Here is a 14,195-nt window from a genome sequence, read left to right on the forward strand (position 1 = left end):
AAAAATAAAATCAACGACCCTATTCTTAAAAATTTTGACAAATTTTAGCAAAATTGACGAAAATTTAGGCAAAAATATCGTAAAATGTGAATAAAAACGTGAATTCACTCTACTTTTCTCAGAAGTTTAAACCTCGATAACTCCCTGTAGAAACTGAAAAATGAAAAAATCTTTTTAATTCCATATTCTACGCTGGACGAGCTTAGTAATGATACCAGTCTCAACTCTCTACGATGAATATATCGATCGGCGAAAATTGACTGAACAAAAAAAAAACCTAGTTGAGTATATAGTGGGGTCGGAATAATTAAATATTGTAGAAATATTTGTTATAGCTTTCTGCTTATTACTTTTTTACTAGTATCCTGGCCTACTTTTTTAAATCCTGCGTCAGAGAAAATTGCCTCAATGTCGGCGTTAATCTTCATCAAATCTAATCTTCACTAATCTAAGAAAATAAAATATCAGCAAAACATAAACCGTTTCACTGTTTAACAAAATTGTAAATTTCAAATGGCATATTTATAAAACAGTGTAGTCTCTTTATGACTTAATTGTTGTTTGAAATTTATTCTATAATATAGCCAAGAAAATATATATAGCTAAGAATATCTGTGTATGCAATGATTGCAACACTCTTTCGTTAAGCTGTATGCTGCCCACAAAAAGTTGTCTGCGTAATAAAACCTTGGTTTCTGATTGTTGTCAGTGAATGGTGTTTTTTTGGGCAGAAGTTTTCAGAACTCTCTGATTGGGTAAGACTTATCGTTATCAGGTAAAGTGATAGATAAAATTTTTTGTTTAGTTTGCTTATATATCGTTAGGGACACACAAGTTTTGTAACTCAATAGTGCTATTTCGTTTGCTTAGTTTCTCCAATGAAGATTGTTGCTTGATCAAAAGCTTTTGATTCAACTGTTACGGTACTCTACTAATGAATATGTCATTTTTGACCACAGTAATAAATTTGAGAACACGGCAGTCCGCAAAGTTATCTCTGATAGTTAATTATTAGATTTTTATTGCCATTTTTGCGAAGAAACGCAAAACTATTATTTCAGTAAATTTCCCTACAAAATCAGGCGTAATCCAAAAAAAAACAAAACTGAATGAAAATGTTCTGAATAGCAAAAATAAATTTACAGCGTAAATGAAGAAGTACGTTTTTGATTTACTTCAAGTAGAAATTTTTATCTTCGCATATCATTAAAAACTTAATCAACACAATGCTAATGACTGTTTCCAAATTAATTCTTAATTCATTTGTGGAGCTGACTAATAAATTTATTAAGTCATGTTTTCTCTACTGAGGTGTTACGTATTACTATGAAATACGTACTAGATAGCTCCATTATCCTTCACTTAGTTTGAAAATTCATAGTGGCACTATGTCAATCAAAAAATTACAATCAAAATCTTTTTTTAATTTTGCGCACTATTGTCGCCTATGCTTAATGTATATTTTTTTGCTCCTACGTATTAAGAAGAGCAGCGTAAAGTGGCCAAACGTGCTTGACAGATCGATGGGTAAATGTGTCTGATCAGCCTGGTATTTGTTGGCCTTTCGGGAGTCTTAATAAATACGGCGGCCATAATCCCTTTAGCTATAATACAAAAGAATAGGTCACGATTGCTCATTTTTTGGTTTAAGGATATTTTTGAAGTGCTTTGCCCAAACAGCGCATTATAACTGCGGGTAATCTGTTTGTCCCGTCGTATCTAACATGAAGAGCTTTGCTAGAAAACCCTGACAAAATGATCACAGTATTTTGTCATAGAGCAGAGCAGAAATGTTTCATTAGATAATGTCAAACTTATGATGTCAAATATTTTTCTTCAGAACAAAGTTGCCTAAAAATTAGAAAATGCCAATTATGTTTGCCATCGTCTCCTATAGTACTCTAAAACTATGTTAGGGCTGTTAATATTATATTTCCAAGTATCCCTAGAGCCATGCAATACGTTGTAAGAGTTTCAACATTGTAAGTTTATTAATAATAAAATTTGTTGACTTTTTCACTACAAAAACATTCAGATATAAAAAAAATGTAAAAAAAAGTTTGAAATACTGCTTTTTTGACACAACGGTTGTCTACTATAAAATTAGTTGAGGCTGATAAAATTAAAACAGGTATCTATGGTGGAAACTTGAAGTAATATTAGATTTGAACTGGCACTGAATCGAATGAATAAAAATGAAAAGAAGAACCAACAGAATCAATTTGATTTTTCGAAAAATTTTGAAGTGCGCGACCAGGGATATAACTTGGCAAAGTTGCGTTCATGCATTTTGGATCAAATTGTTCAAATGATGCATTTAGAATAACACACTAAAAGGTTAAGGCAAATTTACCTTAAAGGAGTTAGTGTAGACCGTTGATAAGGTAAAGTTAGGTTAAAATTTGCAAAAAACGGTTGCAAAAATGGTAGAGATAGGGAATTTTCTACTGATAATTCTGTGGAAGTTTTTATTTTTCGGCATTTTTGTTTTTGAAAAGACAGTTTAGGGGCTGGAGTTTTTAGTCCAGTTTAATTATTTACTAGATGCAGTGTTAAAGAGCAGTTTGTTGAAAAATATCCGTTGTAGAGAAGATAATTGTGTTTTACGAAGACAAAGAGAGCTACAGTTGTGCCCAAGTTGTTTTCGTTTGTGACCGTTTTTGATTTACTTCAAGTAGCAACATTTATTGTCGTTCATCTTTAAAAACTTACTCAACAAGATGCTAATGACCATTTTCGAATTAATTCTTAATTCAATTGGAGCCACCTAATACTTTTATTAAGTCATATTATTTTACGTGTTACTATGAAATACGGCTTGGAGAGCTCCAGTATCCTTCACTTAGTTTGCATATTTGTCTATAGTGGCACTCAGTCAATCAACATATTGCAATAAAAATATTTTTGAATTTTGCACTCCACCCTAGTTGAGAGGTCAATTTTATGAAGTCGACATGGAGGGTATTTCCCTACCTTAAATACACTGTCGACCGTCTAGTGAGGGTCGACCTAAAGTCTTAGGATAAGTCGATCAATGGTCTTTCAATACCCAATATCCGTCGACCACGGTCTTTTCATAAATCAACCAACGTTTTTTTCATATCCCATATCGGTCAACCTACGGTCTTTTCATACCCGATATCGGTCAACCACGGTCTTTTCGTAGTCGACCTCTCAGCTGGGGCAGTATCGCCTATGCATAATTTATTCTTTTGCTCCTGCGTATTAAGAAGAAGCTTAGCGTACAGTGACCTAAAGTATTTGAAAGTTCAATTGGTAAATATGCCTAATGGGCCTGGTATTTACTGGCCTTTCTGTAGTATTAATAATTACGGCAGCGACTATCCTTTTAGCAACAATACAAAGGAATAGGTTTGGTTCGCTCATTTTTTTTGGTTTATGGATATTTTTGAAGTGCTTTGCCCCAACAGCGCATTATACATGCAGGTGAACCTCTTTGTCCGGTCGTTTCTGACGAGAAGAGCTTTGCTAGCAAAACCTTCTAAATTGATCATAGTATTTTGATCATAGTAATGATCATAGAGCATAGCAGAAATATTTCTCATAATAATGTCAAACTTATAATATCAACTAATTTTTTCAGAACTAAGTTACAAAACCTCTACAACCATGCTAGGGTTGTTAATATTACATTAGCAAGTATCCCTAGAGCCAAGTAATACGGTGTAAGAATACGAATAAAGTACATGGATAAAAAAAGTTGTTTAATTTTTACAACAAAACATTCAAATAGAAAAAGAAATTTAATAAAATTTGAATTACTGCATTTTTGACAAAGTTAAAGCTGATATGATTAAAACAGGTATCTATGGGGGAAACTTGATGTAATGACAGATTTTAACGGACACAAAACAGAATAAGTTAAAATGGAAATCAGGACCAAAGGCTTCAATTTGATTGTTCAAACAATCTTGAAGGGTGAGACCACGGATTAATCTTCGCTATGTTGCGTGTCAGACTTTTTTTGCTAAAAATGTTTAAATAATGCATTGATAGAAACAAGCATGCTTTCATGAAACTCAGGTAAAATTTTATTGTACTCTGCTCTACGTCCGTTTGGTCCCTACTGACGTCCTTCAGTAGAAAGTATAAGGTCGACAACGGCAAATAAATCGTGAAATTTCGTGTTTTTGCAAAACTAAAAACTAGTAGAAAAAGTAAGAACTCACAAAGCTCATCAATGAATTAGGGACCCGAGTCGACTTCAAATGGTTATCTTCCGAAATCTCGCAAGATCTTGCAAGTTACGCATTCGTCTTGCAAAATAATCATCAGGTCTCGTCTAGGGGAGTGTCTTGAACTTAGTTCATTTAATTCAGTCAGCAAAGCAATTAAGTGTTCTGTGGAACCTCTTTTTTGGATTATGTTGTTGGAAAAAGGAACCCGTTTATTTTTTCTGTTATCGGTCATAATTCTCATAACAAGTCCTCATTAATATTACAATATTGACTCATTTAAACGGTTAAGATCACCGGAGGATCGCAGCGTGTATGAAATTTCAAAAATGAAAACGAAATCCATGTTTTTTTGGTTTTGTACAATTGCTTGGCTGTAAGTTATTTCAATTACTAGCGACCCAGTGAAACGAAACTTGATGTCTTAATTAGATTAAGACAAATGTTAGCAACGTTTACCACCTTTGGATGTGTTTCAAGAAGTTATGGTTAAACCGATATCCCATTAACAATTATTCAGAAAATTCAGGTCAACCATTTTTAAATATCATTGAAGCTTTCAATAGTGCCAAAATGTGGCATGCGTTTTGCCTTGTCACCGGCTGTGGTGGTTCTCAATCCAAATGACATATGATAAGACGCATGCAAGCACAAACCAGCCATGATCAGATTATTAAGAGAATGATCAGCTTTGATGAGACAATGTACCTAATTCCTGATAGGCCGATACCAAGACATTCAGTTATGTCTTTACCCTTGTATTGAGCACACCATACAGTGTTTTTTTTTGCTTAAAATAGTCTGATCATGAATGTGGACATCAGCAAAAGATTTGTCTATCAAGTTTTTGTTTCACGGGGTAGTTTATAATGGTATAAATGACAGATATTTTTTCAGTCACTGGTGAGACTTCCAGCCCCTATTCCGTATCCGTATCCCCTCACTCCGAAGTTCTTCCTATAACACTGCAGACAGTAGATTTCTCCCGCGTGGTCATTCATTGCTCCTATTTCTAACTTCTTCGCGCATGTGTCTGAAATAAAACACCCAGCATGGTTATTCATTTTATTTGGCGATGCTTTATAAATTGAAGTGATTGATCATGGAAAAAACAACTATGCAAAGCCCCCATTACAAGCCAGCGCCACTGCCACAAAGAGATGAAATTGTCATCATTATCATTGTCATTATTATCAGTTCAGTTCCAATCAACATTGGCATCACTCCTGCTACCTTCTATGGAAATCGTTTGAGGTATTGCTCATGTTAACAATTTAAACTTTATCCCATCACCTATTCAAGACCCAATCAATAAGACAAAAAGACTTTTTTTGTGAGCTACCTACTCATTGGCTGAAACATCAAGAAACTCATTACAGTTAACTGTCCCGCTCATTGGATGACACGTCTTACAAGGAAGACTCATCTCTGATAGGGTGAGGTAAAGTTTCAAAGGTTTGCTCGCGTTTCATACGCGCAAAACATTTCGAACCTCATGCAATCATGATTCTGGGACCCCGTTTTGCCATAACAAAGGATAATCGAGCTGGTTTACTCAAATATAGAGATAACCCAGCGGGCTGGAGCTTCTGTTATCGGTCAGAATGATGTATCATTTGCGGGCCTTTCGAATTGTCTCCGAAAATCCCCCAAACGACCTGAAAACCAGGGGAAAATTGGATATTAATTTTCCTACATCTCTGAGCGTACTGACCGTAATTCTTGTCTTCAGCAATTGACAGAAATGAACGACACTTCTGCTGCATTTGCGACAAGGACAGGTGAGAAAGGAAAATTGACGGTATTATTCAATTCTGCTTGCTGATTCCAATGTCAGACAGGCTAGAAAAATTTGCCCGGCTTGGAGTTTTTGTCGGATAGTAGACTATTATGTCCGGAGACAGTAGGCAAGTTGGCTCTCGAGCATGTTTACAAAATTCTGTATCGCATACGGTAGTGTCGCAAGATCATTTGACACAAGCCGAAGCTTGGCGCGGCATGCCCGCCGATTATATCTCACATCACAAATCTACAAATGAGATATGTTCTCGAGTCCACAGAGCGAAACTGGAACTTATCAACTGGAAAGAAAATTAGGAAAACAACTTGAAACCAAACTGGAATCAAATTTAGCGCAAGACCTGAAATGGTGGTTGGGGACAACCACGCTCTTGCCTTTGTTGGAAAAAGTGATACCTAGCATGTTTTTTCTTTAGTGAAAATTTGTTTATCTGAAAAGTAATCTAAAGCTCAATTATCAACTTTAATGAACGCCGCAGTCTACCCTAACCGTTTCAATTGTTTTTGACAATAAACGATATGTTTCAGGTGGATTCGGACTCTTGGTTCTCCTTGGAGAACACAAGATTGGGAAACAGTACCATTAAAAGCTGACGAAATGTGACAAACTGATGTTTATCTTCTGGAACGGATTTTGTTAATCAGAAGGCATGTTTGCTCTCATAAATCGTCCTATTTGTATACTACTCTAATGGCTTCTGCTACCTGAATGCAATATACTTTTTGCTGGTCTGCTTTTGTCTGATGCAATTTTGTAGGTGTTGCAAAGCAGGTAGTAGACTACTTGAGAGGCACCAAGTCATTATTGCAGCATAACAATAAACCACTTTAGATCTTTTCAAATGCCCTATTGTTCAGAAATTCCTCAATTTTTTTTAATATAATTCGATAAAAAAAGCGAAAAATATATTAGAGCGTATGACAGCTCCTAGATCTTCAATTTCTTGTATAAAGTTTCAGAAGAAACAATTGTTCAAAGATGCCGCTTGATTTCGACAAAGCTCATCTTTATAAATCTATGAAGGGTTTTATGCCAATTTATTTGATCTTTTGCATTCCTTAGCCGCATTTGCGGTAATTCTGGTAAATATAGTGGCAAGATTTTTCTTTTTGCTGCATCATAATAAAAGAACATAGAATTTATGCTGTTTTGTGTTTACAAGTTCGCAACATATGTGGCGCTCACGTAAGGTACGAAAGCACTTATTTAAAAAAAATGGTTTGGAGGATTGACTGTTTGTTTTTTGGAAAATTTTAACGGAAATAAAAAGCGGAAAGCGTCATCAGCGTTTGCAATTCTTTTTTTTTCGTACAATGTAGCTCAATTGAGATAATTTAACTTTCAATAAAAACTGCATTTTTAGTTGGACTTATCTTGCTGCTTAAGACATTAACGGAAAAGTTTAGTAAACATCAAATTGAGGCAGAATGATGCAAACATTAGCAGCGTGAATTTTGCGACAAGTTTACTCCTGATAGTTTTGAATTAATTTTTTAATGTTCTGATGTCGACTTCGCCAAAAAAAAATTGTGTTCTCGATTAGTGCATAACATTGATTTTTAAACTTTTTTCAATCATTTTTTCATTTTTCATTTGAATAAAATTTGGCTATTTGCTATTTATTGCAGACAAAAAATGTGGATAGCATGAAATTAAATTGATGGTGAAAATTAAAAAAAAATGCCACTATCAATTCAACTGTTCTATAGGTAATAAAATTTAGGTAAAAGAAGCTCAAAATTTCCCTCAAGGAGTTAAGTAACAATACAATTTTTGAACAGTTTCCTAGACCTCATTCATATTTAAAATATATCTGTTTCCTTTTCTTTAAGAAATAGATAAAATTCAGCAGTTTTTTTTAATCCGTCAAATTATAATGAAAAAAATTTAAGTCACATCATTACAGCAATGATAGCAGGATGGCTATGCTAATATAGTTGGAAAGGTTACAATGGAAAGAGGTTGAAAGTTACATCTGGAGTGCTTTGAATAAATTATTTGGTATTTTGCATGAAGAAAAGTTAACATAAATGTGTACACTGCTGTACTTTTTCATAGAGTAATGTGATGGACTCTGTCCCCCACCTCTTAATTGTTAAATACTCTGATGAAAAGAGAAGGTGCGTGTGAGTGCTTAAGAGTAAACCCATAGAGATGCATGGATACTTACAAAAGTGTTAATCAGGGTACTTTTAAACAGGGTACTTTTGACTCGCTTATAAGGTTCTTACACGATTTTTTTACGATTGTTAAGAGAAATCTGCAAGATTCTTTCAACCTTTCCTTTCAATTTTTATTTGAACCAACGATTATCAAAATTTGAATTAAATAGTCGCGGTTAACTTTATCTTACTGCCTTAACATTACACTTAGTAGCATTGGTAACTTGGTAACATTAGTTACAAGGTAACATTGGTAAATTACACTTGGTGAACTGATGCCATTTTGAAATATTTGGAATTGAACATTTTTCAAACCCCTCTATTATTTTGTGAGTGCACCCAAGAGTAGAAAAACTTAGATTACTTCATCTCTAATTGGGGAGCCAACAGAGGATAGATGTGAGTATTGAAATAGACAAGGTGTACTTACTGCACCTAACGCAGTCTTTGTGCCAAGATCGATCCTGGAATTTGACTTCCTCGTTGAAGTAGACACTCTTCCCACATTTGACACAGTCGGGGGAGGGAACTGGCTTGAATGGCATCCTATGAATCTAAACCGAGCTTACATATATCAGTATAACGAATGTTAATCGCCTCGGTAACCCTGGTTGACATTTGTAACCTTTGGTAACCCGTCATTCAGTACAAAAGATGAAAGTTTGTAAGAAAGACAGTGAATGCTGAAAAATAAATTTACATAATATAGCGGTAAACGAGTTGATCTCGGTTGCCATTGCTTGGTCGTCATTGAAGGATCATATTTGATTTCATCCAAATCATAACGTTTCCTTTTGTACTATCCCTGCATGACTTCAAAAAGTGATGCATGACTTCAAACCTGCATGACTTCAGACAGTCGGATCGTTATTGAGAAGGCATAATTAAATAAAAAGAAGGAAAAAATTATGATGAATGCAAGAAGAAATGTGAGCAAGTGTTGGAAATGTTTCCCCAGACTATTTGTCTACTAATTGTGGAGCGAGAATGTAAAACTCAACTTCCAGTAATTTGCATTTTTGAGTGCAGCTTAGCTGAGTATGTACTGAGAGCACACATTTTACAGGACTGCCATATAAAAAGCATCCAAGTTCTGCCCGATCACAACCGATGAGCTTTTTTTGGAAATGAGAGCTCTTTTTTTAGTTTTTAAAAAGGAAAAATCTATTAATACCCGTAGGAACTCACACGATGTGACCATTTAAAGTTACAATGCGACACTTTTCTACAATGATCGTGTGCCGGGAACAATGAGTTGGTGCATAAAAACTAAGTTTTTTTTGGAAAAATTCTGACTAAAAAGTTTCTAAACGCAAGCTAGTCCGAGTATCATAAATCGTATATGATCTAAATTGACTTCAGTGACTTAGTAATTCTACTACACCTCAACAAAATTATGCCCAGTCTTCAACTAGTATAACCAGTAATGTATAGCAGTGCAAAAAATTCTTTTTTCATATACTCATTCAAATACAAGATATGGCAAGTTTCTTTAGCGCTGCAACGGTAGACTTATTATCGATAAGTGAACGTTCTCACAATTTTTTCTCTGCAATCTGTGCTGACTACAGGGCATAGAGACTTCTTAGTTCTAAACTTTTCTAATTATTTTTGTGATGTAATGAATACTTTATTTTTAACAACCAAATTGAAATTCATTGTGGGCTTCGGCGAGTTTTTCTGGTTAATACTTTTTCTGTACTGATTTTTTTCTGTACTGATTTGTAAAAACATGAGCAATCGCGTTTCAAATCATTTTCCTGAAAAATCATTTAGTTTTTTCCCGGTGTGATATTCTTTTAGAATAGACTTCGAATATTTGCGGTGGAAAAGTCACTCTACACTTTGAGATGGATATTGCATTGCAAATGCCTCTTTCAATTGTTGCGCAAAATGACGTACTTACTTTGGTTGGCTTCGCGGAGTAAGAAATACTCCGTTTCCCCGGGTCGAGGTTTGGTTAAAAAATAATGTAAGATTAGCGGTGAAAAAAAAACTTTTTTCACCACAAAGCGCCCGCATTTTTTAGCATTCAATGCGTTCATAGCAGTGAATTTTTGTAAGATTAGCGCAGAAATTAGCGGTGAATTTTTGTAAGATTTGCGATTTTAGCGGTGAACATTTTTTACACCGCTTCGTGGTAGCGCTGAAATTTTTTATTTCACCGCATTCTACTCGTAGTGGTGAAAAGTTTTTTTTCACCGCATTGATTGCATTGAGCGCAAATCTTACACTTTTTACTCAAATTCGCCGCAAATCTTACATCTTTTAGCGGTTTTTAGCGGTGACCCCTCGACCCGGGAATAGATTTATGATTATCGTTTCATATTTGATCGCAACTTGGACTGTTGTTTGGATTTTTTTTGTGTTTGGGGGTAAACATTCGCTTTGCGAGTGAAGTTCTGAAAGTGTTGGTTGTAATTTGTGTTGCGATTGCTGTTTTGGAAATTGTTTACGAAAATGGCGGTTCGGTTTTTTGTTCACTTTTGGTTCATTCTTTGCTTGTCTTTATTCCCATTTCTCTGTTATTAGCTTTTTCAAGTGCAATGGTGGGGGATCTGTTTCTTAGAGTAGTTGTTTTTATATATTAAAAAAATCGTATAAGTGATGAAGAAATCTCGTATTATGGAATCATCTTGCTCTCCAAGCTTGCAATTTTCAGCTTATTTCTTAAGTCTGCCGCAAAAAGATTCCCCTGCTTCGGCTTTTTGCTGCTTTATAGTAAATACTGAGGTACCCACCATATATGATATTTCGGCTTCTTATGGAAGATTCTTCCAATGCTTGCGAAAGTTCTTGTGTTGATTGCTATTCAAATTTAGATGCGGGTGTTTACTGCTGAAAATTCTACTTCTTTCTGTGCCAATAAAGAGGGAGACTAGTGACGCTGTTATTCGTATATTACCTCGTGGTTTCTTCCCACATAGGATGCCAATTTCGTGATTCGAATTTGCCAAGCTACTTTTAATTTGGCAACTCTAGTGAAATTTGTATGAGTGTTCATTATGTCCATCAACTTGTTCCTGGTACATTGGTTCTTACGGTTTGTTTACGCCTGTAGATGGTCCCTTGAGCAATTCTTCCAAATGAGTTTTCTTTGGTGTTTATTGCATGAATTGACAGTTTACCGCTCTTCGTTGTCTGGAATATTTTAAATTAATCACCTGTCTGAAAGGTGGAGTCAAAAATGAACTGAGTTACAAGAACACCAAATATGGACCAAATAATGAACCAAATACTTTATGAATATGTAATATCCATATAACACTGCTCAAATGGTTTATTCACTCAAATTTTCAGAATTAAGTTTTGAGTTCACAAGGCTTGCTAAAAACACAATTATTAAAATTGACTGACCTCTGCACCTGAGAAACAATAACAGAATTCCCTTTATTGAAAATTGATTAAACCAAAAAAAAGTTTTTCATGAAATCAGATGATGCTTCAAAATAATGTCGTCTGAATAAATTTAGTTCTGTTTTTTAACTCTTCCAGACATCTACAGGCGGCGGTAGATGTAAAATCTATCTATGTAAGATCTATATGGCAGATATAAATTTTTTCACTTGAATGATAAGCATGATACTCTCATGCCACAAAATTTAACTCCACCAGGACTGGACCCAACAATTTTCACATGTCAATGAATAGAGGACGATACTTGCTCTGGTTACAGCCCAAAAGCTTTCGTTTTGACTGGAACGATTAATTCTTAAGTTTTGTTGTTATGCATGAGTACTTCTGTGGGTTAACAGTCCGTACTTAATATCACCATTGATACTGGTCTCCTTGCCTACTTTTCACCCCATCTCTCAGCTACTCTTGTCTCACGTTAATCTCCTTTTAGCAATAAAGTTCACAACAAGGCGGCTCGTTAATGTGCGTTCGCACATGATGTTCCGACCCGAGCTCATCTACATTTTTGACTTAATTGTCCCAAATGAAGAGATAACAAAAATAGATGTTTGAATTTTATAAAAATGCTACATTTTAAGTTAATTAAACACACTAAATTCTGCATCGATGAAATAGCAATCATAGGTTTCATTCATGTGACATCAATAACTCATCACAATAAGTCGTATGGCAAAGAAAAATACATCAAAACCACGAAATGTTTGAGAAAACCCATAGTATCAAAGTCAAAAAATTCTACAGCTTTCAACGGAAGGCATTTAATACGCTAAATTACGCCTAGATAATGTGACGACTAGGATATTTGTCATTCAAAAATTATCAATAAGACATTGCAACAAGTCATTGACTATGAAAACAACAACAAAAACAGGCAAAATCCAAAAGTTCGGTAGAAAATTGAGAGAAGAAAGTGTCGAAGCTATTTAAACCATCAGCTTTTTTCTCTGAAAACTTTTTCAAAGATCCACTGAACGTCTTCACTAAGCCAATGGGAGCTATCAATATTAGGATAATGTAATACGATTTCAAAAGGAACCAAAATTACTAAAAAAATCCAAAAATTATAAAAATTATGAAAACTCGTCCACCGAATTAAAAAAAACCAATAGTTAGAAGACAAAACCGCTAACTAGATAAATTGTTGCTGATGTAGAAAAAAAGCGGTTCTGTCATTACCGAGACTGACTTACAATCCACGAAAATAAGCTTAAGATTGATTTATGTTCAAAAAAAAAATAAAAAATTATTTTTAAAGTCTTAACAGCCATTAAACTCAAAAGCTTTCATAGGAATTCAATGAATACGCTCAGCTATGCCACGATGTGAATACAAGGATGTTTATTATGCCTAGGTAATCAATAAGACATCACAATATGTCTTATGACTATGAAAAAAAAACAACAAACACAGGCAAAATCCAAAATTTCTGTAGAAAAATGGGAGAAGAAAGTGTTGAAGCCATTTAAACCATATTTTTTGCTCAGAAAGTTTTATCTATGATCCTTTGGACGACTTCACTAAGGGAAGATGTAGCCATCAATATTAGTATGACGTGATAAAATTTCAAAATGATCCAATAAAACGAAATGTCCAAAAAATTTTTTTAAAAATTTGAAATCTTGTGGCATTGAAGACGTACAACCAACAGTTATTTGATAAAGCCGCCAATGAGATTAACTTACGTTGCAGTAGTATGAAGGAGTTCAATCCTGTTTTTACTGAGACGAACTTACAGTTCACAAAAATAAGTTTATGGTTTACTAATTTTAAAAAACTTTCGAAAATTTATTTTCAAAGTCTTAACAGCCATTAGCTGTCCACTCACAGCACTAGATAGGTTCACCTAATGCTCCCTAGCAAATCTATTGCCCCTTTAAACAACAAGTTTATGCCATAGGATTATAAAACTATAGTAAAACCTCAAAAAATAAACCAAAATTTCATTTGAAATTACGAAATTTGAGATACGAGTCCAAAAAAAACATGAGCGATCCCTTCAAAACAAATTTTTTGTTCATTGGGCTTCATTTTATAGAAAAAGAGGTCTGTCATTAACGGAACTTCGATATTAAAAGTGTCTAGTAGTCTCTAGGTGACTTGAAAAAAACAAAAAAAAATTGCAAAATTTTCGAAAAAAAGAGCTCCCAAACCTAATTCGAATTTTTTTTTACAGATTAAACTTCCCTCTAAGACTCGAACTAGTCTTTATTATCTCCTTTCGTCTATTAAAAACCTAAAATTGATTTACTTTTTGGCGTGAAATCTAGTGTTGAACTAAAATTTTCGTAGAAAAAACGTTAATTCGAACGAAAGTTACGGTAAAAGTGAACAAAAGTGAACCAAATATCCAGTGTTCACATGAAACCTTAAACCTCGATAACTCCTCGAAAAAAACGAAATTCAAAAAAATCTTTTTAATTTCGAATTCTACGCTGGACGAGCTTTTTAATGATACCACGCACATTTCTCTACGATGAATATATCGGTCGGCCAAAATTCACGGAACAAAAAAACCCCATTTGAGTATATAGTTCCTCCCCCCCCCACAAGTGGGGTCGGAACAATAATGTACCCATTTAAGTGGTGCCATAATTTTAGCCAATCGTTATGTTTCAGCAA

The 14,195-nt window shown here is 34.5% G+C and overlaps 2 protein-coding genes across 4 annotated transcripts in view; one reads left to right on the forward strand and one right to left on the reverse strand.

Annotated features, from left to right (window-relative positions):
* The window catches only part of LOC142341654 (E3 ubiquitin-protein ligase RNF10-like), a 323,897-nt gene that overhangs the window by 269,608 nt on the left and 40,094 nt on the right, over nucleotides 1–14,195 (forward strand). The gene's annotated exons all lie outside the window — the stretch shown is intronic.
* Nucleotides 5,027–11,104, reverse strand: LOC142340960 (muscle LIM protein 1-like). Of its 2 annotated transcripts, XM_075391756.1 has the most exons (3): nucleotides 10,901–11,104; nucleotides 8,590–8,713; nucleotides 5,027–5,229 (listed from the first exon to the last, which is right to left on the reverse strand). In XM_075391756.1, exons 1-3 carry the CDS (start codon nucleotides 10,901–10,903, stop codon nucleotides 5,090–5,092), a joined length of 267 nt encoding a protein of 88 aa, XP_075247871.1. In that variant the 5' UTR covers nucleotides 10,904–11,104; the 3' UTR covers nucleotides 5,027–5,089. The 2 variants fall into 2 exon arrangements, with proteins under 2 accessions (XP_075247871.1, XP_075247874.1); XM_075391759.1 differs by lacking the exon at nucleotides 10,901–11,104 and having other exon boundaries at nucleotides 8,590–8,774.

Source organism: Convolutriloba macropyga, chromosome 6 (assembly GCF_964194025.1).
Source record: "Convolutriloba macropyga chromosome 6, txConMacr16.3, whole genome shotgun sequence".
Classification (NCBI taxonomy): Eukaryota; Metazoa; Xenacoelomorpha; order Acoela; family Convolutidae; genus Convolutriloba; species Convolutriloba macropyga.